General features: G+C 41.4%; 1 protein-coding gene across 6 annotated transcripts; it reads left to right on the top strand.

Annotated features, from left to right (window-relative positions):
• Window positions 1-305: 305 nt before the first annotated feature.
• ZFYVE16 (zinc finger FYVE-type containing 16) lies at window positions 306-25,193 on the top strand. 6 transcript variants are annotated; one of them, XM_027742715.2, is made up of 18 exons: window positions 306-376; window positions 5,750-5,858; window positions 6,031-8,189; window positions 11,333-11,429; window positions 12,250-12,423; window positions 13,236-13,387; window positions 15,319-15,697; window positions 16,425-16,547; window positions 16,630-16,785; window positions 17,406-17,630; window positions 18,507-18,589; window positions 20,447-20,551; window positions 20,964-21,114; window positions 21,301-21,381; window positions 21,900-22,062; window positions 22,399-22,504; window positions 22,919-23,083; window positions 23,330-25,193. In XM_027742715.2, the coding sequence occupies exons 2-18, from the start codon at window positions 5,789-5,791 to the stop codon at window positions 23,489-23,491; spliced, it is 4,551 nt and encodes a 1,516-aa protein (XP_027598516.1). In that variant the 5' UTR covers window positions 306-376; window positions 5,750-5,788; the 3' UTR covers window positions 23,492-25,193. The 6 variants fall into 6 exon arrangements, with proteins under 6 accessions (XP_027598516.1, XP_027598513.1, XP_039238044.1 ...); XM_027742712.2 differs by having other exon boundaries at window positions 313-495; XM_039382110.1 differs by having other exon boundaries at window positions 335-417.
• The last annotated feature ends 863 nt before the right edge of the window (window positions 25,194-26,056 follow it).

The raw sequence follows: 26,056 nt of genomic DNA, 5'->3' as shown, positions 1-26,056 counted from the left end.
GTCGCCGCATGGAGCCGGTGTGTGACGTCCACCGACGGCGCGGGCTGCCGCTCCTCGGCGGCGGGGGTGGGAGCGCGCGCAGGGGTGAGCTGCCCCGTCAATCACACTGCCGGCCCCGCCCCCTCCCCCAGCCTCCATCCCCCGCGCTGTCAGTCACTCCGCCGGTCACGCCCCCTCGCGTCGGCTCCGCCCCAGTGGCTGTGGCGGGAAGTGGCGCCGCTGCGCACGCGCAGGGTGGGCACAGCTGGTCACGGTGACATCACGCATTTCGTACCCGCGCATGCGCAGCGCTCACGGAGCAGGGCCGGAGCCGCCGGCCGGGCCGGGGCGGCCCTGAGGAGACGCGGCCCTGAGGAGACGCGGCCCTGAGCCGCCGGTGAGGAGGGACACGGCGCGGTGCCATCTGAAGCTGCTTCAGTGGGTTAACTGCCCCCGGAGGTTTGAGCGTATCGGTGGTGTTTTTGCTTACTGCTCTTCCGATTATTTATATATAAGGTATATAGAGTGTATATAGGATATGTAGAATATAATATATAGAGAGAGTGTTATGTAGGGTATGTAGTGAATAATATGGAGGCTGTTATATACGGTGTATAGAGTATGATATATATACAGACAGTATTATGTAGGATATATATAGGGTAGATAGAATATAATATATGTATATATAGAGAGAGTATCATATAGGTTATATAGAGTATATATAGGGTAGATTTATACAGTATATAGAGTATAATAGAAAGAGATGATTATATAGGGTATATAAAGCGTAATGGACAATCTTACCCCTGCACTTCCAGGCATTAAAAGGTTACCAGACATTCTGTATTTCCATGGAGCAGGGTCTGGGTCCAGCAGAGCATCCCACTCAGTGCCAGGGCTGTCTCATGAGCATCTGCTCATTAACAGTGTAAATCACAGGAGATGGGAATGCTGAAGGAATGTGCCAGGCCTGGTGCAATCCCATTCTCATGGCTCATTTTCTAAGGCTGAGTAATAAGTGCTCACAATAACTATGAGATAATAACTGGCAGGTGGTGGGGGTGGTGCCCTGGGCAGTGTGTGGGGGCTGTGTCTGCGCAGCTGAGCCCGTGGGTTCCTCACTGGTGGACTGGCTACTGCTGGTGGCACTGAAGGACTGCTGACAGTCCATAACTGCTTTCTGAACCTGCTGCATTGTGTCCAGATCTGGGCTCCTCAGGATAAGAAAGACAAGGACCTGCCAGAGAGGGTCCAACAGAGGCCACAGAGGTGATGAGGGATCTGGAGCATCTCCCTGGTGAGCAGAGACTGTGTGAGCTGGGCCTGGTTAGTCTGGAGAGGAGACAACTGAGAGGGGATCCTGTCAATCCACACAAATATCTCCAAGGGATGTCAGGATGGTCCCAGACTCTGTTTAGTGGTGTCCAGCGACAGGACAAGGAGCAATGGCCATAAAATGAAACACAACAAGTTCTCCCTCAACATGAGGCAGAACTTCTTTCCATGGAGGTGACAGAGCCTGGAACAGCTGCCCAGGGAAGTGTGGAGTCTCCCTGTCTGGAGACATCCCAGACCCACCTGGACATATTCCTGTGTCACCTGCTCTGGATGACCCTGCCTGCGTAGGGGTTGGACTGGGTGATCTCCAGAGGTCCCTTCCAAACCTGGCTGTTCTGGAATCTGTGATTCTCTGTGTGGTGTGAGTGATGCTGTTTTGAGTTCAGGGGGCAAATTTCTTTGGGTGTATGAATGAAAGAGAATCCCCAGGAGCTGAAGGTGATGTTGGGATAGAGCTGTCACAGTGGTGCTGAAGGAGTTCTGTCCTTCTAAGAAGTCTGTGTTGAACTAACAGAATGTTGCTCTTCGAGCACGACAGTTTTTTGTAGTGTGCCACGTATTTTTTTCCTTATGTGTCTGAAAACTTCTGCAACTTTTGTCTTCACCCCCTGATTCAGCTCATAGTCTTGCTGAGACAATAGCAGCTGGAGCTTTTGGGATGGATAGTAAATTGTCTTGCTCAGCAAGAATAATTTTAGTTTTTATTTGTGTTTTCTACACAACGTTTGTTCAGTTGTGCTGAACTTCTCCATCAGGTTGGTTGTTGGTGAGCTCCATGGGCAGTTGTAACTTAGATGTTTTGTCTGTAGGGCCTCAAGCCTGTGGGTGGGTTGAGGTGTTGGGGTGTGGGAAGGGGCTGAGAAGAATAAAGCTGGTGATTAAGTCTTTAAATACCCTGAAGGTGGGAGAAGAGGCCCCTGTGCTCCATGAGCTCCTCCGTCCTGGAGCACTGTGAACTTGGTGGTTGCATTTATATCAGAGGCTTTGTTCTAGTTGTGGTAGTTGCTGGAAAAATCCGCTTCAATCCTGAGGATAACAGTATTAATACAGCTTTCTGCTCAGGCTAAGTGTAATGATTAAACACAGTGATGGAGCTGAAGTAATGTGACTTAGCAGTGAGTGGAAAGACTTCCCTGGTGACCAGAACTGAGGTGGCTCCTGTGGTGAGCTCTCTGCAGACCTGTGTGCCCCTGTGTGTGAGTTTCTCTGTCTCTAAATCTGTGTTGTTTTAGAAGTTCCATGCATAAGCAGGCCTGGCCTCTGCAGGGCAGATCAGCTGTGGCAAACTGAAGATCTGGTAATGCCCATGTGTGCTGACACTACAGAGAGTGGTTCTCAGGAATTCCTAATTTCCAAAAGGCAGCTTATCTTCAGACCTTGAACTGGTTAGTTGGTAATAATTAACTTACTTGTTCTGGTTTACAAGTTATCAGCATTGAAAACAGCTAACTACCTCCATTTAGAGAGTTTATCTGTAAAAACAAACCCCTGACATCCATTCTGTTACCTGGCCACTCAGTATCCCAGCAGCTTTGTGCTATCTTCTCCTTTAAATGAGAGTGTGTTGAGAAATCCCCAGTGGAATGTTGGTTCTGAACTCTGGAGATTGTTACAGTTTTAATGTGGCACAATTATTGCCTCTGTTCCGTGGGGTAGTTGTGTGCAGTTTGAAGTGCTGTGTTAGGAGTGTTTCAGACCATGTGTCAGAGACCTGAGAGGAATCTGTTCAGACACACACGAAACATTTACGTGCACAAGTGACACGTCCAGGGTGCTTTTTTTTTTTTAGTACATTTTATGCTTTTATTATTATTTTCCCTTTTTGTGATGGACTGATGTTTTAACTTCAAGTCTCCTTGCACATAAATATTTAATTTATCTTAATCTCAAAGCATGTAGTCTTTAACAGAAAGTTATTTAAATATTGTTTAAAAGTTACTTCTACTTTGAAAAAAAAAGTCTAGAAAACGGAGCTGGTGAGAGCCTGAACTTGTATGTTTCCCTACACTGTTGCCTTAGATAATGTTATAAGCTTATCTGAGGCTTAATACCTCAGATAAAGTTATAAGCATTAAGTTTTAATAGCTTATTTCTAAAAAATGTTAATCTGTGAACCAGTTTGGAGATTGTCTAGTGAGTGGATTCAGAGCTGTAGAAAATGTGTTTGGAAGACAGTAGTTCTGTCTGCTTAAAACCATATATAGTGGTGGTGCTCCTGATTTCTGATAATTAGAAGTATAATTCTGTTGTTAGGAGTATGATTCTTAAAAGAATACTTTATGGTGATCTAGTCTGCCCTTTTTTGAAAGGTTTTGATTTTATTGTGCAATTTTATTTTTTTTTTATTGTAGGTCTGTTGTAGAAAAGCTGAAAACCTATCAAAAACTTCAAGAAAGAGTAGTGAAATTACAGGAATAATATGCTAGTTATTCAAAGTCAGGTTAATTACTCAAAATGCTTTATTAAGTCAAATGGAACTATTCTATTTCAAAACCAGATTTAATAAAATGTAACTACATTATTGGGTCAGTAGACTGAGATGTGATAATTTCCTGAGCTGGGTGTAGAAGTGATTTACTCTGTATTAAGTAGATGAAAATATTTGCATATGATTTCAGTTCTACAGTTCTTTGAGTTCTTTCCTTTTTCAGAGGTCAGTGGGCCAATGCTGGGCAACACAAATGCATCCTAATCTACCTATTTAGCATTGTAATCTGATAATGCACTTGTGCTTAATTCAGAATTTGTGCCACTCAAGAGTGCAAAACAATGAATTTAAGTCTTTTAAAGTGTAAGATAAAGATAGATGCAATAATTACTTACCTCTCCTCTGTATTTTTTTGAATTATGAAAGGGTTTTTTTATAAATTCTGGTGTCATTAAGGTATCTGTTATCTGTACTTCGATGTCTCTCAGTGGACCATCAAAAGCTGTTAATCTTGTAAGTCTCTTAATTGAAATTACTTCCAGTTCAAGTTGTAACGCCTCCAGTTACCAGGAGGTTGCGAAATGGGGTGATTGTTCAGGCAAGGGCTGCATTCAAATGAGTGAGGAGAAGTGGCATTAAGTATATATCTCTGCTGCTTGATGCCCTCTAGACAGCTGTGAGAGACCTGGGTTATGGTGTAGTGTGAACACCTTTGCTGTGACAAACGAATGCAAGTGGATATCAAAAAAATAGCGTATTCAGATTGTTCACTTCTGGTTTATGCACAGGCACAAAATGCTGCCCTGCTGCATACTATTTATTTCACCTTCCTTATGCCTTGCAAATCTGTTTGAACTACACATTGCCTAAAAGCGTTCTTGTCACATGCACATTAATGTGGTGAATAATTCCATATTGATGTAAGTGAACGCACCTGATCTGAAGGATTCACTGAAGGGAAACCTTACACCTCAACGAAGGAAGTTAAGGTATAGAGTGTGAATCTGTACCTGCAGTGTGGCATAAGTGATGTGAGTGAATTTGAGTATTTGTTTGGTCTCTAAGCTTTTAGAAGCAGCAGTACTAGATGGTCAAAATACATTGAATTGGGGTGGGAGGTAAAGTCAGCCAGTGCAGAGATTGAATGCACTGATAAAAGTAGAAGGAAAACTAGAGAGACCTCCACAGGTGTAGTTTACAGACATTAGACTGAATGGATCTGAGTCCCTTCAGTTTGCTCAAAGGAAGTGTAAATATTGATTTTATTTATACAGAGTCGAACCATGTGAGCGTTTAGCCATGAAAATAGATGTGGACTTAGGAAGCAATTCAGAGTGACCAAAAAGGCATAAAATTGAGTGTCTGGAAAGGTTCATTAAGCAAATGAACCAGGGTGTTTTGCAGTGTGGAATGTGATTGATTAACAAGTAGCTTTCTGATGAACTGGTAAGTCTAAAAAAAGTGTTTTATGTTCTTAGGGTCTCAGAATTTCATTTGTTTTTGTTTTTTGAGTAGAATAGAAATGATAAGCTGAATTACCATGCTGTGTTTTTAATTTTTATTATTATTTATGCAGTTCAGTCATGTTGAAGGGTAATAATGGCCTATTTTGTTTTTTGCCTGTGAACTGTGGTATAAAATGTATATGGAGACAAACTAGAAGATCCTAATACGCCTTCTGGTTTTAAACTTGCTGACATTGTAATGCCATAGTACATGCTTTCAGATGCACTTGTTTTTTATAAGGAAGCCTCAATTTTGTGATTTAAAGTGGATTTTTGGGTGTATTGTTCATAGTGTGCTGGGTACACTATGTGTAGAGCATATTCAAAGTACATAGGGGCTGCAGCCCTGTTTGTACTTAGGTTTTGTCTACATGGAGGAGAGAAGATGATGTTAATAAAAAAAAAATACCTTCCAGAAGTTGTCTTCTGATACTAACACTTGGGCTTTGTAGACATCATATTACTGTGAATGAGATGCTGTTGTTGTTCTTTGTAGGTTTAAAAAGGGTAAAGCTTCACTCGAACTGAGACTAGAATGGACAGTTACTTCAAAGCTGCAGTGTGTGACTTGGACAAGTTGCTCGATGAATTCGAGCAGAACACAGGTTGGTTCCTGCACTGGCTTGTTCTCCAAGCGATCAAATGGCTGTTACCATGGAATTTGAAAATAGCATATACTAAGTATGGATGGATGAATAGATGGGATCTAGAGGGAATACAATGTGGAAGGAGAGGAGTCTTACAAACTTTGCTTTGATCTCTTCTTCCTTAACACAGATGAATATGACTGCCTCAGAACACCTCAAAACCCATGTGACTCAAAGCACCGTTCCCTCTTCTCAGTCCTGGGGTGCTTACAACATGCATTCCCAGCACCAGAGATGCCAGAGGATGCTGACAGCTGCCCTTCCCCAGAGAAGACCCCTCTCGTTAGCCACGCTGGGACGAGGGGTGTGCTGTGCAGTCAGTCACCACCGCAGGAGCAGAGTGTTGCTGGACCTGATCTTCTGTCCACTGTGGACAGTGGTTCCTTAAATGAAATGGAGGCTTCCAGCCTGGGAAGGTGTGGCATACCTGTGTGTGATCTTGTTAATGACACTGCTGATTTAATCCATGCTCACCAAGGTTCTCAGAAGTCACAGCCAGCTGATTTCCAGTGCAGCCAAGGGTCAATTGGCTTTGGCCTGTCTTGCATACCTGTTCCTATTTGTGTGTCATCATCTGGTTGCAGGGATGCTTCCAGCACAGAGCAGAGTGATGGGGACTCAATGCTTCAAGATTCAGGGTGTCTTACAACAGAGGAAATGAATCATTTAGCTTTAAAATCAGACAGTTACACTACAGGAGAGATCTCGGATTCATGTGATGATCAACACAGGACAGAACCTGTAAAGTGCAGTGAAGTACTTGATCAGCCTGAACAAGCTGCTCACCTTGATATCGAATGTGTCCTTGTAGCAACACAGAATTCAAATGCAAATGGTCCCAAAGATGAGAAAGCTTGTGAAAAACTGCTTTGTGAATCACAAGATGATAGTGCATGTTCTGCAGTAAGCAAAGAGATGCGTGGAGGAAATGCCATAGGAAAGGGAGACCCAAAAGATGGGAGTAATGCTATATCCATGCTTTCAGATCTGCTCAAGAGGCATCAGGTGCACAAAACCCATGCAACATTACCTGGAATTTGTGTTGCACCAGGCTTCTCATGTCAAACAGGAGCTGAAGTACAATTGGAAAAGAAAATCACAGAAGAGAATGTATGTAATGAAGAACTTAACAGCAGTGAGACACTAAGAAGTGTTTCCAGTTTGCGTATTTCAGCTGAGGATGTCCAGACCTCTCCGTCATGTCTCCCTGTGTCCATGTGCGGCTCATTAGTTGTAAGAGAAGAAAAGGTTAATCCTCTACCTCAGAATGCAGTGGCAGAGGTTATCAGTGGTACTGTAGCTGTTCATTCTGGAGCATCTAAAACTGATCCCTCTGGCAGGGAATCCTGTGAAAATACTGACTGGCATGAGCAGGAAGAATATTTAGCTGAAATCAGCAAAAGTATTGTGGAAAACAGTGAGGATGGAGTGCAGTGCAATGCTCAGAGTGTAATTGATGGTGGTGACTCTCAGGAAATTGAAGCTTTTGCTTCTGCTTTTCTAGACCTTGAGGTTGAGCCATATGATGTAGGTGTGGACAGCTTCTATGATGAAAGTATGAGCCCAGTTGTGGCTGACCTTACTGTGGAGGAGAGTGTTATTAAAAGTGATATTCTAGTCAGCGACGGTGAGCTTGATGATTTCTTGTATGGACAAAGTCTGCAGTCCAAGGCGCTGAAGTCTTCAGACAATGATAGTAACTTAATAGAAAATAATGCAGATGAAGGGAATGTAACAGATGTGAACAACCTGGATTTCACAGAGGTCACTGAAGAACTTATGCAAGCAAAACTGGAGGAGACAATGAGCATTAATAGTAATGTTAAAGTATCTCTTTCTGCCAGCTATTTGGAAGCTGCAGCAGAAGATAATGTATCTCATGGTCAGGACGTAACTGAGAGTAGTAGTGAAGCTCTGGCTTCTGATGTTCCTACTGAAGGTGCAAGACCAAAGCAGTTGCTTGGCCTTTCCCAAGCTGCTGCTGGTCAGAAACAACTGAACAGAACAAATGTACTTGAGAGAGAAAACCAGGAACACGGTTCTGTTACCCCAGAAGTTCCCCTCTCAGGCAGCAGTGTAAGTGTTAGTAAGAACTCTGACCCTGGGGAAGGCATCTCTGAAGCTGGAGGAAACCAAACATCTGAAAACACAGAGTCACTTAAAACACCTGCAGCTCTGCTGTGGAAACAGCCACTGTGGGTCCCTGATTCAGAGGCCCCCAACTGCATGAACTGCCAAGTGAAGTTCACGTTCACAAAGAGACGACACCACTGCCGAGCTTGTGGGAAGGTGAGTTATGGGAGAGGGATCCTGTGCTGCTGAAAGGAAATGGATTCTTGATTTAGGGACAACCAAAGCACAGGAGGGAAAGAAGATTGACACAGTTTTTCTATGGTCAAAGTATTTATTTAACAAAAGATAATTTTCATTTTCCCATCATAGAAACTTAAAGACTGTTGAACAAGACTGGTATCTTGTCATATTTTTTGTGAAAATTCTAATTAAAGGGAAGTACAAAGAATATTCTTTATCTTTCAATGCTGGCTTGTCTAGTGTTTTGCATAGAACAAGGGAGATGAGATGATGGACTACTTCATAGTAGTCATAGTGAATCAGCTTTTTGCTCAGCTTTTAATTAAAGTATCTAAGTTTTAAAAAATTGAGGTGATGCTGAGAATTCAGGTAAGTGGTTATACTATCTGTAAAGCACTGTCCATGAACCTGAAAGGATTGCAGTCTTTCAGGAGCTGTAACGGTAGTACAAGTGTAAAGGATTTATAGCCTAAATCTGTCCTCCTGCATGTTTAGATGTATAATTTTCCAGGAAAGTCGTCTCAGGGGAAGATATGTGACTCACCAAGAAAGCAAGTAGTTGTAGAACTTTTTTCAGCCTATGGTCTTCTGCAGTGAGTAAATGATGCCACGTCTTATCCTTAATTCAGAATTCCGTTGTGAGCTATTGTGGCTTACACTTGTAGTGATGCATAAATGGAAATACTGCCAATACTAATGAACTTATCGTTCAGTGTTGCTCTGTAAGATTTAGGGATGAGTGTCAGTACTAACTTTTTGCATCCCTGGTGCTAAGAAGCATCTGGAGAGGCTTGGTAGGTTTTTTTCCCACCTCTCTTCTAGCACTGTGTGTTCAAAGCTTGGTACTCGTTTATTTCAATTGCAGTAGGTGTGAAGTAAAATGTAGGTCTGAATCTTGAGTGCCAAGATAAGGAAGAACTCATTATGCCAACCTAGAACTCGTTGAACTTACTGCCAGAATATGCTGTTGATGTTCTGTGGTGGTTTAAAATGCAGTTCTTTGGAGTGGGTTTTGTTTTGTCATGAGACTGAGCAATTTTAGGTTCCTGTTTTACATTTTACTGTGAAGTTCCTTGCACCTTGTTTGGAGATGGGGATGGAAGACCCTTCACTGCACACCCTGTTTACAGCTGTAGGTGTGTTAGCTGAGGGGCTTTTGGCAGAACAACAATGTAGTTAGAGGGAGCATCGCAATCTGTGTTCATTAGGAGAGCAAGTGAAGGCAGTATAGGTTATCTATACCTTGCAGATATTCAGTGCTATGCAGTTGTAACTCTGGCATAGCTTTTCTGAATGTGCAATAGTTTAACTTTTAGACAGACTTTTTGTCTTTTTAATAGTAACTGTCTTAGAAAAAACAAACATTCCTTGTGAAGGTGTTGTGTGGTATTGTGTTATCAACCACTTGGGACATAAGGAAAAACTGGTAGGAATTCACAGTTGTCCTGTGTGGCCTATTCTAGAAGACAGTTTTATACATTCCTATTATCCTACATCTTTTTTTACCAATGAACATGGCAACACTCACGGATTCTGGCCTCTGTGCTGGAGGGAAGTGAGAGGTTAGTGGGCCACACTTTCTCTCCCGACAGCAGCACTCGTGAGGCCAAACAGCTTCGCAGTTCCTTTACTGAGGTGTTTGTCTCTTGTTGTGGTATCCTTCCTAGCTCAACCAGGATCAATTCCTTCGCTCAGCAGCCCCATCTTTACCTCCTTTCCCCTGTCCCTAGTTTGTCTTCACCTTTTAGATGCATTAGGATTAATCTTCCTGCAATCCTCTGTGGGTCCCAGTGTCACCAACGGTATGAGGAGAATCCCCATTGCAGAGGATTGTGCTGCCTTAGCATTTGAAGCCTTAAAATGGATTGTGACTGATTAGCGATTAATCCTCATCAGTTACTCTGTTAATATCTGTACTGAGCATGTGTGTTTTCAGTTGAGGTAAATTACTTGGGGCACTAATGCAGAAGCACTTGAAATAGTTTCTTTTTTCAGCTCAGATTGCATCTATCAATTATTACTGATTTTATAGTGACCTTTCCTACTTAAACGAGTTCACTTGTAATAACTTGATTTTTTTTCTCTGTCACCACTGTTTTTGGTTTGTTTGTTTGTTTTCCAATTGATCCACTTTGTTTTCCCGGAAGTAATCAGGAGTAGAGAAGACTTTGAATGTTCTTTCCACTTACTGAACTCTGGTCAGTGGTAGAAGGGTTCTGTCAGATCAAGGTTTCAGGAGACTTTTTGTAAGGCTGCTACTCTAGAGTCTGCTTATGGCTAAAAATGGTGTGACCTTCTGAAAACTTGCAGATCACCCTTGAAAGAACATAAGCTGTAGTTATTTATGTCAACTCTTGCAAAGACCCAGCTTTAGTAAAGACATAATTTTTTGAAGGGGATTGTGCAGGTGTTGTCCAAGCTAATGAGACACACTTTTTTCCCCATCTCTGCTTAAAAATAGACAAGACGTATATGCTTTTGGAGTAGAAGAGCACATTCTGTTCTTTCAAAGCAGCTTTCTTTTCAAATACCCTGCTGAAGGGAGCTTGTGACATAAAGAGAAGGATGCTTATTCTTCCTGAGAGAGTAGGAGAGCCTACTTAGCTGACATGGCACCTGAGCCAGACTGGGTGAGTAGCTCGGAAAGCTCTGGCTTACGTTGTTATCCGTGAGGTGGAAGACGCAGCTTGTAATTTTATAGCAAACTGGTAACACGTGTTATGGAGAGATTTGGTGCAGCTGCAGAGATGATTCTAAAGCAGTAAAGCAAATCTGACCCCAGTTCTGGGGCTCAGTCCTTGTTGCTGTTGTTTAATGTAAAATAGTTACGGAACTAGGAGTGAATTTAGGAATAGGTGTTGCAACCTGAAATTCTTTTCATCACCCCAGATAAGAATTTTAATATAATGCCACTTGGGTCCTCCATGTTGTTGCTTTTTGTTGTGAACATATTGTGGGTTTTGTTCTTGTTGTGTTTTTTTTTTTCTTGGCTTGAATATAAGGTTGCAGATGGTTTAGAATGAAACAAGTGTATTTCTCAGAAGAGTTTTCTAATTCCTGTGCAATTGTAGACCACACAATATGTCTATAATATTTAATCCAGTCCTTTTCTGATTCAGGTTTTTTGTGGTAGCTGTTGCAAACGAAAATGCAAACTACAGTACATGGAGAAGGAGGCAAGAGTCTGTACTGGCTGTTACAATGACATTAATAAAGGTAAAAAGTTTTCTTTGAGTAATTACAGTAACTAGTAAAGTATCCCTTTAACCTTTGCCCTTTTGGGGGAGCTTGATTACTTTAATTGGTGTATGCTTTCCTGTTGCTGAGATGGAGGGATGAAGAGAATAATTGTACCTCCTCGTTGGATTTCAGTTCTTATTTTAAACTTCAAGTAGCAAATTGGTGATTTTTATTGAAGAAAAAAAGTAGGTTTTAACTCTGTAGGACTAAATATGAAGCTATACTGTTGGGTCATCTGTGACAGGGGTTCTAGCAAAAGTGATCCTCCCCCCACAGTAGCCTTCTGTGTGTTTAAAGGCCATGTCCCTGCTTGTTCTCACATGTTATTTGCCCATTTTATGTAGCTTCCTGTCCTAATGTTTTTACAAGTCACATAACAGCACTGCAGTAATTGAACCATCAGATAACCTTTCCTTAGCTGGAAGCTAAGCATGGGTTCTTATGGAAACATCAGGAGAAAACAGTGATGTTCTGTTGTTTCATATTTAAATAACAACATGTCAGATTTTTAATATGCCACCTGAATGGAATTTGACCTGATAAATGTGATCAGTGTGTTTGCACCAAGATATGGTCACTGCAGCAGTACCAGGAGGTACAGGGGGTTTCTGTCATGAGAACCAATCTGGCAAATATGCAGGCAGAAAACAAATGTAAATTTTCTTCCCTGCAATAGTCTGAGTGTGCAGATCACAAATTGTGCACTGCTTTTGCCAAAAACCCCCACCCAAAGTACCACACTGCAAATGAAATCTAATCAATTGAGAGATCTGAAAAACTAACCACATTTTTTTAGCACAGGCATTTGAAAGGATGATGAGTCCAACTGGTCTTGTTCCCAGTTCCAGTGTCTCCTCTGAACATTCTGCTGTTCCACCAGTAGAGGAAGCCCAGATGCCTGGTAGTGCCAGCTCCCCTTCGCTTTCTGCATTGTTGCCTATCTCAGCCCTTAAACAACCTGGTATTGAAGGTACAGATGCTATAAACAGTATAGATCTAACACTTCCAGGGTGTCTTTGGAAAGAGTCACTTATTGCATGTTGGATTTGTACTTGGTATATTTTTTATACATTTTTGGTGGTGTTTTTTGTGGGAAATGTAAACTCTGTGAATGGGACACTGGACAGTTACTTTCACTTCCTAGTTTTGGTGCCAGGTCCAAGTTGGTCCTAAATCTCTGTTTATGAAATGTGGATGTTGCTTTTTTCATTGCCTTCTCTTTTTTATTATAAATCTTTTGTGTAACTTTTATAATTTTTACGTATCTTGGGAGATTTCTGGCTTGTGTTGTGACAGCCAATCTTACAGTAAAAAACAAGAAGTAGCTGTTTAGAGACAAGTTGAAAGGGAACAGTAGAGGTTCATTGTCTGTGAAAATAAAAATGATTAGTGATTAAGTAGTGTCTTTGTTCCACTTTTATTAAACATCTGACCTTCTTCAATGGAAATAAATTTTTAAACAAAGTGAGAAATTAACTTTTTTAGATGTATTTCATCTTTTAGCTGTAATATGCACTTCATTCTTACCTTAGTACAGTGGGATGATTGAGGAAGTAGCCTTCCTTAGATATGGATTAATAGATTTAATTGTAACACGGTAGCTCCCAAGTAGGAGATTTTTCTGCATGTATTTGCCTGACTGGTGTCAAACTCTACTTCTGCTGAATTCCACTAAACAGATTCTCCATGTATTTGGTGGGGAGAAGGGACTTACTTTTTATCCCTTTCAGGCATTGGAACAGTGCAATAACATGCAGTTTTTGTTTTCTTACCCTCTCCCAGGGCTGTGCCCCAGAGAGCAGAGGAGGGTCTGGTTTGCAGATGGTATTTTGCCCAATGGTGAAGTGGCAGACACGACAAAACTGTCCTCTGGAGCCAAGAGGTTGTCGCAGGACTTAAGTCCAGTGAACCCTGACTTGCCAGAGACTCATACGGTATGAGTGTGGAAGTGTGTGAATGTGCATAAATTACCTATTAAATACCTCTGCCTGCTATTGATGGGGCCTCTTACATCCATAACAGTTCTGCTTTTGGAATCTGGGACAGTATTTGAGTATTTTTTTGGAGGTGGCTGTGAAGTCCTTGGATTGAAAAACTCTGTAGTAATTTTCATTTCTAGGAAAACTGAAGGAAGGTTTTCAAAGGAAAGCCTTGTTTGGTTTGGGGTGTCTGTGAACTTCAAAAATGGTATGGCAGAAAGTTTTCCAAAACTGGTCTTTTTTGTACACAGCCTTTGATTAATTACTTCTATGACAGTTCTTAAACCTGTCACTAACAACAGGCTTCTAGCAGAAGTTTGTGTTTGGTTTTGTTTTTTATTTTTTCCCCAGTGGTTTGCTGTAGTTTTCCAGTTGGATTAGACTAGCCAGAATTTGCGTAATGCCCTGGAATACTCCATTATAGGGTGCAGCAAAATCTGTGTATTGCTTCTAACGTGAACTAATACTAAACTGAGAGGGGGATTGGCTTTTTTTATCATGGATCACATTCATGGTGTTGAACTAGCTGCACTTTACAAAAAAAGTCCAAAGAAGAGGTTTAAGTTTGCTGTGGAAAGATTTGGAGAGGTTCCACAGCTGAAGCCTTTTTAAGATAAAACATAGCTCCGACATGCTGTCTCAAGTGATAATATAAATTCTATAATTCTCGCAGGACTCAAGAGTTTTTAAAATACATTGGTAAAAACCCAGACCAGATCATTATTATTTTTATATGGAGGATCTGGACACTGTTGGATCGCTGGAGGTGCAGAGCCTGCAGTGCTCGGTATTGCCCTGCAGGGGGCGCTGTCGGGCTCTGGCGGTCACCGCGCGGGAAGGGGCTCTGGGGGTGTCTCGGGTCGCGGGAGAGGCCGAAAAGAAAATGGGGACCCTTCCCCCAATGGAAGAAAAGGGGAAAAGGAAAGCAGTCCACCCCCAACGGAACTCACTGTTGTTCCCAGATGACGGTGTCTCAAGGCTCCTCTTCTCTCTCCCTCAGTGGGCACAGAGCTCTCCGATGAAAACACAGTAGGCTCTGGCTGGAGTCACGAGGCAGTGTGCAAAGCCAGCCGAGACCAGTGATCCGGCTTCACCAGGGCGAGAAGCCAGAAAAACAGGCCTCTGGGCCTTTTCTCCAAATGCACCCACGCAGACCCCCGTCTCCATCACAGAGAGAGCTCAGCAGTCTGACCTGTCCTGTGTGAGGGCGGCCAGCAACCCCCCGTGAGCCGGGCCAGCTACCGAAATCCCAAACTCCTTCCTCCCCCCTTCCTCCCCCCTCACTCCAGCCTTCGATGGGCCATTAGCTAGGAATGCGGCCTTGCTGGTTAGACTCCCTTCCCCCTTCCCTATTCAAACTCCATTCTTCCCACAGTGGAGAAGGGGAAGGAAAATTCCACTCCTGGGATTTATAGCCTATAACAGCTTGTCACACCCATCTCACTGGGGAAGCAGCATAGATTTGACTCCAAGCTCGAAATTAATCAGATGTAAAATCAGCTATTGGTATAGAGGGTAGAAGTATGTTTGCAGTACTAAACTACTGATCCAAGTGATGCTCAGTAGCTGTGAGTGGCAACACCAATAGCAGACAGATTCCTGAAGGGGCACCTAGTATGTTGATTGTGTCAAATCTGACTGTCTGTGCTAGAACAACTATTTGTGTTGCCAAACAAGTAAATTAATGATGCAGCTTCACCTATGTAATGCCTAAACATTAAAAAAAGAAGATCCAGGAGAGATTTGGTGGCTTTCTTCTTGTTAGGAGGAAATGCATTCTCAGCATTTGTGATAGCTTTCTTTCTCTTTTTGCATCTAGAATGCAGATAATGAAAGTTTAGCTGGTTGTGGGACAGTGTAGAATTTTTGTTATTTCTTCTTCATAGGCTGCAAACCCAGAGGAAGATGACATGTTAACTGATGTAAATCAAAAATGGAAGGAAAAAATTGATATTATGACAAGAACAGAGGAATCACATCCTTCTGTTCCTTCAGACAACGCACAGCAGGGTGTCTCGGGCCAGAGTGAGTTGGTACCTAGTTACGAATCTGTAACTCTAGGAACTGAAGAGTGTTCTCCTGCTGCAGAGGCCAAGAAGACCAGTTGCAGTGCAGTGGATCAGGCTGCACATGATGTGTCTGTTAGTCCTTCAAGTTACAGAGCACTGTGTGGGGTCGAAAAGTGTGTGCGAAGAGACATCAGCCTTGTTCCTGATGGGGATAACCTGCCACCACTTCTGCTGGCTGTGGGTGAAAAAGGAAAAGGTAAAATCTGAGAAAACTGTTAATATTTAGTCATGGAATCATAGAATGGTTTGGGTTGGAAGGGACATTAAAGCCCATCTGTTTCCACCCTCTGCCATGGGCAGGGACACCTTCCACTATCCTGGGTTCCTCCAGGCCCCATCCAACCTGGCCTTGGACACTTCCAGAAATGGGGCTGCTATAGCTTCTCTGGGCAACCTGTGCCAGGGCCTCCCCACCCTCCCTCCTCACAGGAAAGAGTTTAAATCACCTAGTGCAAGTTTTTTAAATATGAACTCACGAGCATATAATTTGTATTCTAATACAATTCTACTGTCATTTATTTGTTGCGTACTGGATTCTTGGATAATTGAACACGCATTATTAACAGGATTAATGTGTTATGAGAAGGATGCTTTGTCATTTGAATACATTACAGTGGTGTCTATGCTCACCAGTGGTACCTGACAGTATCAGTGCATGGATGAGGAGCCAGAACACACAGTTAGTTAGTGGTTTCCAAAGCAATGGTAGCCCCAGTTTGCACTTTTGTTAGAAGCTGCTACTTCAGTGTTATATGTTCCTCGAATCTTAGAGCTGTTCATGGTTGATCTGCAGCTATTCTAAATTTGGGAATAACTACCACCCTCTTAAGGGAGGAGGGTGGGACAATGTGTCATATGCTATGAACTAATGCTTGGTTTGGGTCCCTGGCTCATGTGTTGAACTAAATTGTTAATTTATTTAGATCCCGTGGTGGAGGAACATCCATCTCACCAAAAGATCACCTCGCTGCTTGGGGAAGGAGGTCCTACTCCATTAACTTTTATCCTAAATGCAAACTTGCTTGTCAATGTCAAGCTAATAACATGTAAGTATTGCACATTTTCTTTTCCATTAAATCCAGCTTTGTTTTTCAAACAGCATTACTGTGGTGTCTTATCTTCTTAAAGGTTCCTCAGAAAGGTGCTGGTGCTTCTCAACCAATGGACTGCATGGTTTGGGTCAGGCAGAAATTGTCATTTTGTTACAGCGTTTGCCAGAAGAAGATGTTTTCCCCAGTGAAATGTTCAAATTATTTCTTGACATCTATAAGGATGCAATGAAAGGTGTGTAATTTTTAATGTCCAACTTTTTATTTTATAGCATATTCCTGCAGATCTTTCAAGTTAAATGTTGATATGTAATTTTTCTTGAAGTATTTGTAAGTGTCTAATGATTCTGATGAAAGACCTTGCAGTGTTAGGCTTGGGTTCTAAATAACAGAAATAAAAGAATTTAAGTTTATTTGTTTCCTATACTTCTGTACACATCCTGTTTGCAGGCTCTCTTCTTGTTGTTTAGTTACATTGTGTTGGAGATCCTGCCTATAAGCCCTTGGGTCTGTGGTTTAGAGCATCTGGCATGCTCTTTGTAGAATTGCAGTATTCATTTATGTAAATATTTTAGGTCTGTTGATGGAAGTTCACCAACTGTTGTGTGCCAGAACATTGAACACTTCAGGATTTCTGGAATTTGTTTGAAGTAAAACTAGTTTTGTATTCAAATTCATTTAGTTACAAAATACAGAGCACTTATTCTGTGGATTTAGATGTCTGACAGACTTCAGGAGGGTCTGAAATCCACCACAGACCTGCAAGTCTGCCAGAGGTCACTGGTTAGAACAGTTCTCTTGGCACTAATGTTTGGCTGACCCAGATGTGCAAGCTCTCTGTCCCTCTTTCTACAGGAAGGTTTGTAAGAAACATGGAAAACATTACTTTTACTGAAAACTTTCTCAACAACAAAGAGCATGGAGGATTCCTGTTTGTTTCACCAACTTTTCAGAAACTTGATGATCAGATTCTACCGGATAACCCTTTTCTTTGTGGCATTCTCATCCATAAGCTGGAAATACCCTGGGCTAAAGTGTTTCCAATCCGTTTAATGTTGAGACTGGGAGCAGAATACGGGGGTAAGTTTTAGCACTTTCAGTAGCTATATAAATGTCAAGTTCCCTTTGGAAAATACAAGGGATTTTTAGACAAGTAAAATATTTAAAATCATCTTTGCAGTATTTTATGGTACACCTGGGTAAGACTGATATGGGAAGCCACCTATTGAGACACTTGGGAATGTTCACTGTCCCGCTGGACTGACTCCCTTAATTTTATTAGGTTTTTTCTTAGCTGATGAGAATGTTAAGAAGCCAAAACTGATATTAAAAAAACTCTGATATAAAAATGTCTGACTTTTTTTGCTGTAGGAAGAACGTTTGAAGGGACATTCAAAAGCCCAGTTTACAACTCTGACAGAATGGTTTTTTTAAATTAAATTACTGAAATTAAATATATTGGCAAAATATTACTGCTTCATAAACTGAGTACAGCCTTGATTACCTACAAGGGTAACTTATTAATACATCGGAAACATCTAGGCCTGTGAAAAGGCAGGACCCCACCATTCTACTAGCCGCAAGTCCATCAGTATGTACCACTGGCTTGTTCAAGGATTTCTGGAGTCCACAATGGATCACTTCTGGCCAGGCCCATGTCTGTGTGGTGATGAGGATGGTAGCTGCTTTGTTCTTCTTTCTCCTACCAAACTACTCGTTGTGGTTTGGTTTTTTGATCAGTTTTGTAGGATTTAACCATGGATGGGGAAATCACCAGGTGGCTGAAGGACAGCCCATGACAGAGAATGAGAGAGGGGCTCTGCTGGCTTTGGCTGGTCAGATAATGAGATTAAGAAACACAGGTTATAGCTGAAAATATACTGTATAAATACTTGGATTAGGAAGTTTTATAGTTGTTGATAGGTAAACATGCCCTTTTTCCTTCCTTGTTCCCAGCCTATCCAACTCCTGTGGTGAGTTACAGGCACCGGAAGCCACTTTTTGGAGAGATCGGGCACACAATTATGAATCTGCTTGTTGTGAGTAAATGTTTTATTATTTTCCTCTTATAATTTAAATTATGTAAAATATTTTCAAAATTCTGAACCTTGAAAGCAGTGGATTTTGGTAAATTTAAAAAGCAAACGTTTTTGTTCTTCATACTTGACTTGAAACTTTCTTAGTGAGTGAGTTAGGAAAGCTGTTTGTTTCACCTGGCATTGTTATACATCAGTTCTGGTAGTGAGGAATGGCTTTAAATGATTGAGAGAAATGTTGACATTTGCACTGAAGCTGGTAGTAATCATTGTTCAGGTACATTTTTCTCTTCCAAGCATCAGTGTGGTGCAGGAATTCTGGTCTTAAGTCTGACAATATTAAATGTAAAGAAAGACTTGACAGGCAGATGCTGTGGACTAACTGTAGGAGGACTTACTTACCACAATTAACCAGCCTGACTGTCTTTTGTGAAGGAGTTTTTGGTAAAATCATAAGACTAAGTCAAGCCTGGAATTCATGGCATTCCCTGTGTAAGTTTTTCCTCTGTTTGATTTAAACTTCTAGTAAGCCTGTGTTCCTGGCTGGGAATGTTCTGGTCTGTGTTCCTCTTCTAATACTTACAATAGAGCTCATAGCACTTTTCATCCCAGCATTAAGGGTAAGGCCATGGAAAGAGCTGCACACCTTATTTAGGCAATCCCTGCATCCTCTCCCGAGAGTCCCCTGGCCATCAGAGCTGAGATGGAACTGAGGCCTTTTCTCTGACATTGGTGTCCAGGTCACTGCTTAAGGAACCAGTCAGAGGATATGCACCATCTAAAAACCAGCATGTTCCTTGTTAGTGTAGGAATCTTACACTGTAATTCCATGAGCCAGCTCCCAGCATGATTGGTGACATGACAGTACCAATGTCTAACTGCATTCTCAGACTCTGAGGAATCTTAATGTTGTGCTGATGATGATGGGGGGTTCTATGGAATTCTACTGGCCTTCCCCTTCACAGCTGTGTCAGCTTGAAGCAGGCAATGGGAATATGTTCTCCTTGGCACAAGTTTTTATCACTAGATGACTGCAAAATAATCTCTTGGTGGTGCCTTGGCACCTGTGATGCAGATCCTCAGTTGAAGATCGTACAAAACCTCTCACCATACAAGTGACTGAGGCCATGGTAACTAATGGAGGCAAAGGGCACCTGTGATTTACATCCTTACTGTTGCTCAAACTATGCCTGTTCCATGGCAACCTGGAGTGCACTGAGATGTGTTTGTAAATGCCCTACTTGTGCTGAATGAGGAAGGTACTGATTGCCTGGCTCAGCTGGTGAAAAGAGCCTTTTTATACCTTTTTTTCAGCTGAGCTAGTGAAGGCAAATGAGACCACTTCATACCTAATGTTGTTGTTCTGGGAAAAAAACAGAATTTTGCAGAAGTGGATGAGATGATGGGCGATGTCAGAGAAAGGTGTTAGAAATGGTGCAGTGTATTCAATTTATAGGTCAGCCAGTTAGAGCTGTAGGGGACAGGGTGTGAGCCTGGAAACAAACTCCTCTAGATGATGGCTTCCATGCTTCACTTTTCTGTCAGAGAGGGAGGGTGTTGAAGGTTTTCCTTCCCTAAAAGAGTAAAATCGTAATGTGTATGAAGTAGCCATAATCTAAATAACCCACTGATAGATAGACTGACCTTGTCATCCTACGAGTTTGTTAATACATTCACTAAGGTACACATACATCCCAGTAGGAAAAAAGGGATTACTAAGTTTTTAGCCACTCTTAATGTCATTACTTTTTAGAAGTCCTAGAGATGTATGTAAAGAACTTTTATCTAGATGATTTTTTTGTAAAAGATAAGAAAACAATAATTAATTGTCTCCTAATGTAAATACTTTGTCTGTTATAGGACCTTAGAAATTATCAGTATACTTTGCATACCATAGACAACCTTTTTGTTCATGTGGAAATGGGTAGAAGCTGTATTAAAATACCCCTAAAGAAGTATAATGAGGTGAGTAAACCCATCTCGATTAGCTTTCTAATCCAAGCTGCTTTAATCGTTATTTTTCATATAATACCAGTCACACCTTTACCATCAGTTCTTCTCTAAAAAAACCTCGCTGAACTTTATAACTGACCTAAATATGTAAGGGGGAGAGCATAAAATTACCTGAGCACACATCCTTCCTTCCTGGATATGCTGGAAGGTGAATAATGATGAATTGAGATTTAGGATAACTGGTAAGTGCTTAAAAATCAGCAGTTTCTTCCAAATCTTTTAGTATTTTCAGGGATTCTCTCATACAGATTTCCTGGTGATGGTGTGTTGCTTAAGACTAAAAAAAAACCCCAAACCAAAAAAAAAAACCTACTTGAATAGTGAGTGCAATTTGTCAGTGTAATGACAAATTTTGTATTGACAGATAATGAAGGTCATAAATTCTTCTAATGAACATGTAATTAGCATTGGAGCAAGTTTTAATACCGAAGCAGATTCTCACCTGGTGTGTGTGCAGAACAAGCATGGCCTCTATCACACACAGGCAGTCAGTGCCACGGGACATCCCAGGAAAGGTAAGTGCTCTAGTAGAGAAAAATCACATTTCTAGAGCAGAAATGTAAGTTCACTGTTAGGCTGCAAGGAAAATGCAACTCTGGTGGCACACTGAAATGTGTTTAAAAAGGGGTGTTAGTGGAATGTTAGTAGTGACTGACTTGAGTGACACGAAGTGGTGCTCACTTTGTTCCTACTTTTTCTAGTTACAGGTGCAAGTTTTGTGGTGTTTAATGGAGCCTTAAAAACATCTTCAGGATTTTTAGCTAAATCCAGTATAGTTGAAGGTAAGAATTTTGTCCTGTGTATTTTCCTCTTAAGAGAACTTACACAAAAAATAAAAGCAGCAGTCTTGCGTAAGGTTTTATGCCTCAGTAAGCTAAACTCTTCAAGGTTTTTTTACTTTATAGAAAACCTGTTGCAAACAAAATGCTGTGTAAAAAAATACATGTTAGTTCAGATACTTGTTAAAAAACATACAAAGTTTTAACTCTCTTTAGTCAGTTCAAGTCTTTCCTATTTTCATTGCCATATTGCTCAAATAGATATATTGGCACATAAATGAAAAAAAAATTCTAAGATTAGTCCAAGAATGATGTTTTAACTTTAGTTCTGTTGACAAAAAGGTTTTCTTCCTCTTTCATGTAACATTTAACACTGTAGTTGGGGGATGGAGTCCTTTTGTGCTTTTATTAATCAGCTGTAGGGGAGGGTTGATCCCACTAGAATTTAAGCCATGATTCTACTAAAAAGCTGTGCTGCTCTTCCTGTAGATAATTTGGGATTTTAACTGGATTTGTTCTAGATGGACTAATGGTACAAATAACACGAGAAACAATGGAAAGCCTACGTCAGGCATTGAGAGACAAGAAAGACTTCAGAATTACCTGTGGAAAAATGGATACAGGGGATGTAAAAGAATACGTGGATATTTGCTGGGTAGAAAATGAAGAGAAAACAAACAAAGGGTAAATGTACTGCCAAAGCAGAACATCTAAGAGAATTCATCTTTCCAATGTTCAGATTTTTGCCTTCGGTTTCCTGAAATTAATGTAAAGTATTTTTATTGAAAAACAGTGGTCCATACCTTAAATGGTTTATAGCTTCTTAAACCTGCAAGATTGGCTTTATATTAAGTGCTTTTAGTTCCCTATTTATTTCTTTTTGTAGCATCTGTATTTTCATCATGCAAGCCCTGTATTGTATTTTGTTATAAGGATGGATAAACATTATTTCATAAAAATGACTCAATCTAAACCATAAAATGTTGTTTTAATTATTAATTATACTATTGTCTTCCATAGAATTTTAAGCCCAGTAGATGGAAAATCAATTGGAGGAACTCAGAGTGAAAAAGCACCACAAGGCAGAGACTTCGAAAGAGAGGGAAAAGTTATGAAGTGCACTGAAGTTAGTGAATTACATTGTTCTTGAGCCTTTTTTGGTACTTTTTGAATAGTTAAGGGGTAAGGTGGATCGTACGAAGTGATACTACTAAAAAATGTGGCTGCTTTGATGTGTAGCCACGCTGATAGGCAGAATGTTCTCTGTGGCTCTTCGGTGAGTTTACATACTTTTCATTTTTCTCCCCTGAAAAAGACTAGAAGTCTGTTAGCATTGACAGCTCTGTAAATCCATAGCCCAGGCATTCCCATGGGCACTGAGGTGTTGTGATTGAATAGCTGAAACACTTGGGTAGTTTGCCAGTCAATAAGGCACTAGAGCTTGCTCTGTGCTGTGTTATGTGCACACTGAATTACTCTTTTTCCTTACTTTGGGATGTAACCAGGCGGCTCACTGTTCTTACCCTTTCTCTGGTTTCAGGTTTGCTATTTTGTGAAGGACAATGAACTCTCCAGTGCTGTTCCTCACCAGTTTGCTAAAGAGATTGCCACTGCCTGCAGCACTGCTCTCTGCCCTCACCTCAAAACCTTGAAAAGTAATGGAATGAATAAGATAGGCCTGAGAGTTTCCATTGACTCAGATATGGTAATCTTTCAACTTTCATTGCAGACTCCCCATTTCCACTGAAGTATCCCCTTGCACAGACCGTGGATCTCTCCCTGAATGTTTTAAATGTTTTGCCATACTCCAGGTGAAGAAGCTGCTTTAGTGACTAGTTTCTCACTTCATACCAGTTGAGATATTCTTTTAGTGAGATACTACACTTGTAGTGTTGTCTTGTTAATATAAAAAGTGTTAATTAATATCAATATTAATGTGTTTCTCTCCTAGGTTGAATACTTAGCTGGATCTGGAGGTCATCTTCTTCCACAGAACTATCTGAATGACTTGGACAGTGCTCTGATTCCTGTGATTCATGGTGGAATGTCAGATCCTACCACACTACCAGTGAAAATGGAATTAATATTTTTCATTACAGAACACTTGTTTTGATAAGGCTGATGACAGGCAATATACTGATTTGCTAGATCTGAACACCAAAGTTATAATGCCACAAAAACTAACAATGTTAAAGTTTCTAAACCTGTTGCATTTAATAGCTTTTCAAACTGTTTTTTAACCCCCTCAGATCCTCCCTGGTTACTCTACCACAAAGGAATTGTAGTTTGTAATGTTCCTAAAGTCCTGAAAGTTTACACTTAATACAGGTGCAGAAGAGGGCAGGTTTTGTTAATCTTTACACAGCTGTAGCATTTACTATACCTAGTGTAACTCCAAGCCATACTGCCTTGCCTCAACCTCAGATAAGTGTGTTACTACGAGTTGCTGTGTTTAAATGTAATCTCTGCAGCAAGTGCTTCCCACCTGCAAAGGAGCTGAACACTGAAGCAAAGCTGGCCCAGAACTGTTCCCCTGCCCTCTGAGGTGCAGACACGAGACCCTCTGTAGCTGACGGTGAGCCCCGTGTGTCAGGGCAGGGCGAACTCTGCAGGTGTGTTGAAGACTTTGTGGGTGAGCTCCTTAACATGGGGATTGATGCTGGTGCTTCAGAAACATATGCTCTGCATTAATGTTTTATAGAATAACTGATATCTTTCTTGTATTTTTAACGTTTTAGCTAACTTAAATTTATGCTATTTTTATAAAAAGTGCTTTCTTTTTTTTCCTTTATTGTGGTTTAGAAGTCCTGATAAAATTTGACCTTTCAAGGATTATAAAAAAAAGATTAGCCTTGATATAATCTACACGTAGCAATAAGTCAGACAAGAATTCTGCAGTATTTTTTCTGCTCCTGTCTGCTGCTTTTGCCACCTTCTAGTAGCCACCTTTACTTTCAGGGAGAATAGATGTATTAAGTGTGAATTTTCATGAACAGATCAATTCTAGTGGAAGGTGTCCCTGCCCATGGCAGGGGTGTTGGAAGTCCTTAAGGTTCCTTCCAACCCCAACCATTTGGGGATTTTTAGTATACTTGAGGTTCTTGCATAGTACGTATTTTTGATACTGGGTCACTTAAATCTATTTATGTATTTGTGATGCATGTGATTTGTACTGAGGTTCATGGAACCACAATGCAGGTTTGGTAACTGCCACAGGACTGTTTATCAGGAGCAGAACCAAAACTAAATATATACAACATCTATATTGTTTTCAGTAGAAATGCTGGTACAATTTTATAATGAAAGTATTAAAATTTTGATGCCATCTTGATGCTAATAGGGGATATTTTATGTTTTTGTATCAAAAACGATCTGTAAATTAACCTTTAACCTAATCTGCTCTTCTGTTACCTGTGCTTTAACACACTGGTGCTAGAAGGGTTCAGGCTTCAAGATCTTACCCTGGAGGAAATTGAGCTGCATTTCAGCTTCTTTGTGCTGACTTCGAGATAGATACTGCCCTTCTGGAGAAGGGCTGGACTCACACCATGCACAGCAGGAACAAAACATGCCTTTGTTGAAAACAAGCTGCCCCTGGGCCCTCGAGGCCAAGCAGCATTTCCAGGCTGTGGTGGGGCTGGGGTGGCTGTGACCAGCACCCTGCACCCCAGGGTGTCTGCAGAGGTACCCAAACCGACAGCTGTCTCTTGGCACTTACCCTCTACTAACCCCTTTTCAGTAATGATCAATAAAGTTAACTACAGTGCTTGCACTCTCTGTCTCTTATTTATAATAAAGCAGGAAAAAAGACATGATTTGGGTGGATGTGTCCTGTCTTTGCAGCTTTCTGGGAACTTCTGATATTGTCCACAAAATCTGATTTGTCATCTGGTGTGCAACAAGCCAATACACACCTGAGAGACACTGAATATTTATTTCAGAATTTCACAGGCCACGGGTTCGCAGTGTGTTCCACAAATCCAGCACAACAACTGGACTTTCTGTGCCATCATGCATACACAGAAATCCAGAATTAGTAACTTCCCAAGCACAGCCCCTCTATCAGGATTAATCGGTCCTTTCCATACAGGTTACACAATGCCAGCCAACTTCTACATGTGCTCAGGGGAAGGGTCTGCACTTGGGCTGGGTCTTTTTTGGCCTGTAAGTGTGGGTTTTAGTATTATAATGAACACAATTCAGCCACAGGATACACAGATCTTGAGTATTTTGCCAATTAGCAACGTGTACATAGGCACACATCAACATCTTCATTTCACACAGAATCAAATTAAGTTGGAAAAGGCCTCCCAGCCCATGGAGTCTAGCCTGTGGCTGATCCTCACCTTGTCACCCAGCCCAGAGCACTGAGTGCCACGTCCAGTAGTTCCTTGGACACCTCCAGGGATGGGAACTCCACCACCTCCCTGGGCAGCCCCTTCCAATGCCTGACCACCCTTTCCAGAGCGAAGTTCCTGCTGATGTACAGCCTTCCCTGGCACACCTTACGACTGTGTCCTCTCGCCCTGAGGACATCCTTTACTGCGCCCTTACGGCTGGTGAGTTCCAGGATGTCCTCCTGTAAGGGATGCAACTGCTGCCTGTCCCACTAACCAGGTCTCTTTCCTTGCTGATCAGGAAAGTACGTGGAGACCAAACAGCAAAGAACATCCTGATT

The sequence above is a fragment of the Pipra filicauda genome, unplaced genomic scaffold, assembly GCF_003945595.2.
Source record: "Pipra filicauda isolate LSUMZ 115617 unplaced genomic scaffold, ASM394559v2 scaffold256_size1097316_pilon, whole genome shotgun sequence".
Classification (NCBI taxonomy): Eukaryota; Metazoa; Chordata; class Aves; order Passeriformes; family Pipridae; genus Pipra; species Pipra filicauda.
This window is presented reverse-complemented; position numbering and strand designations above follow the sequence as displayed.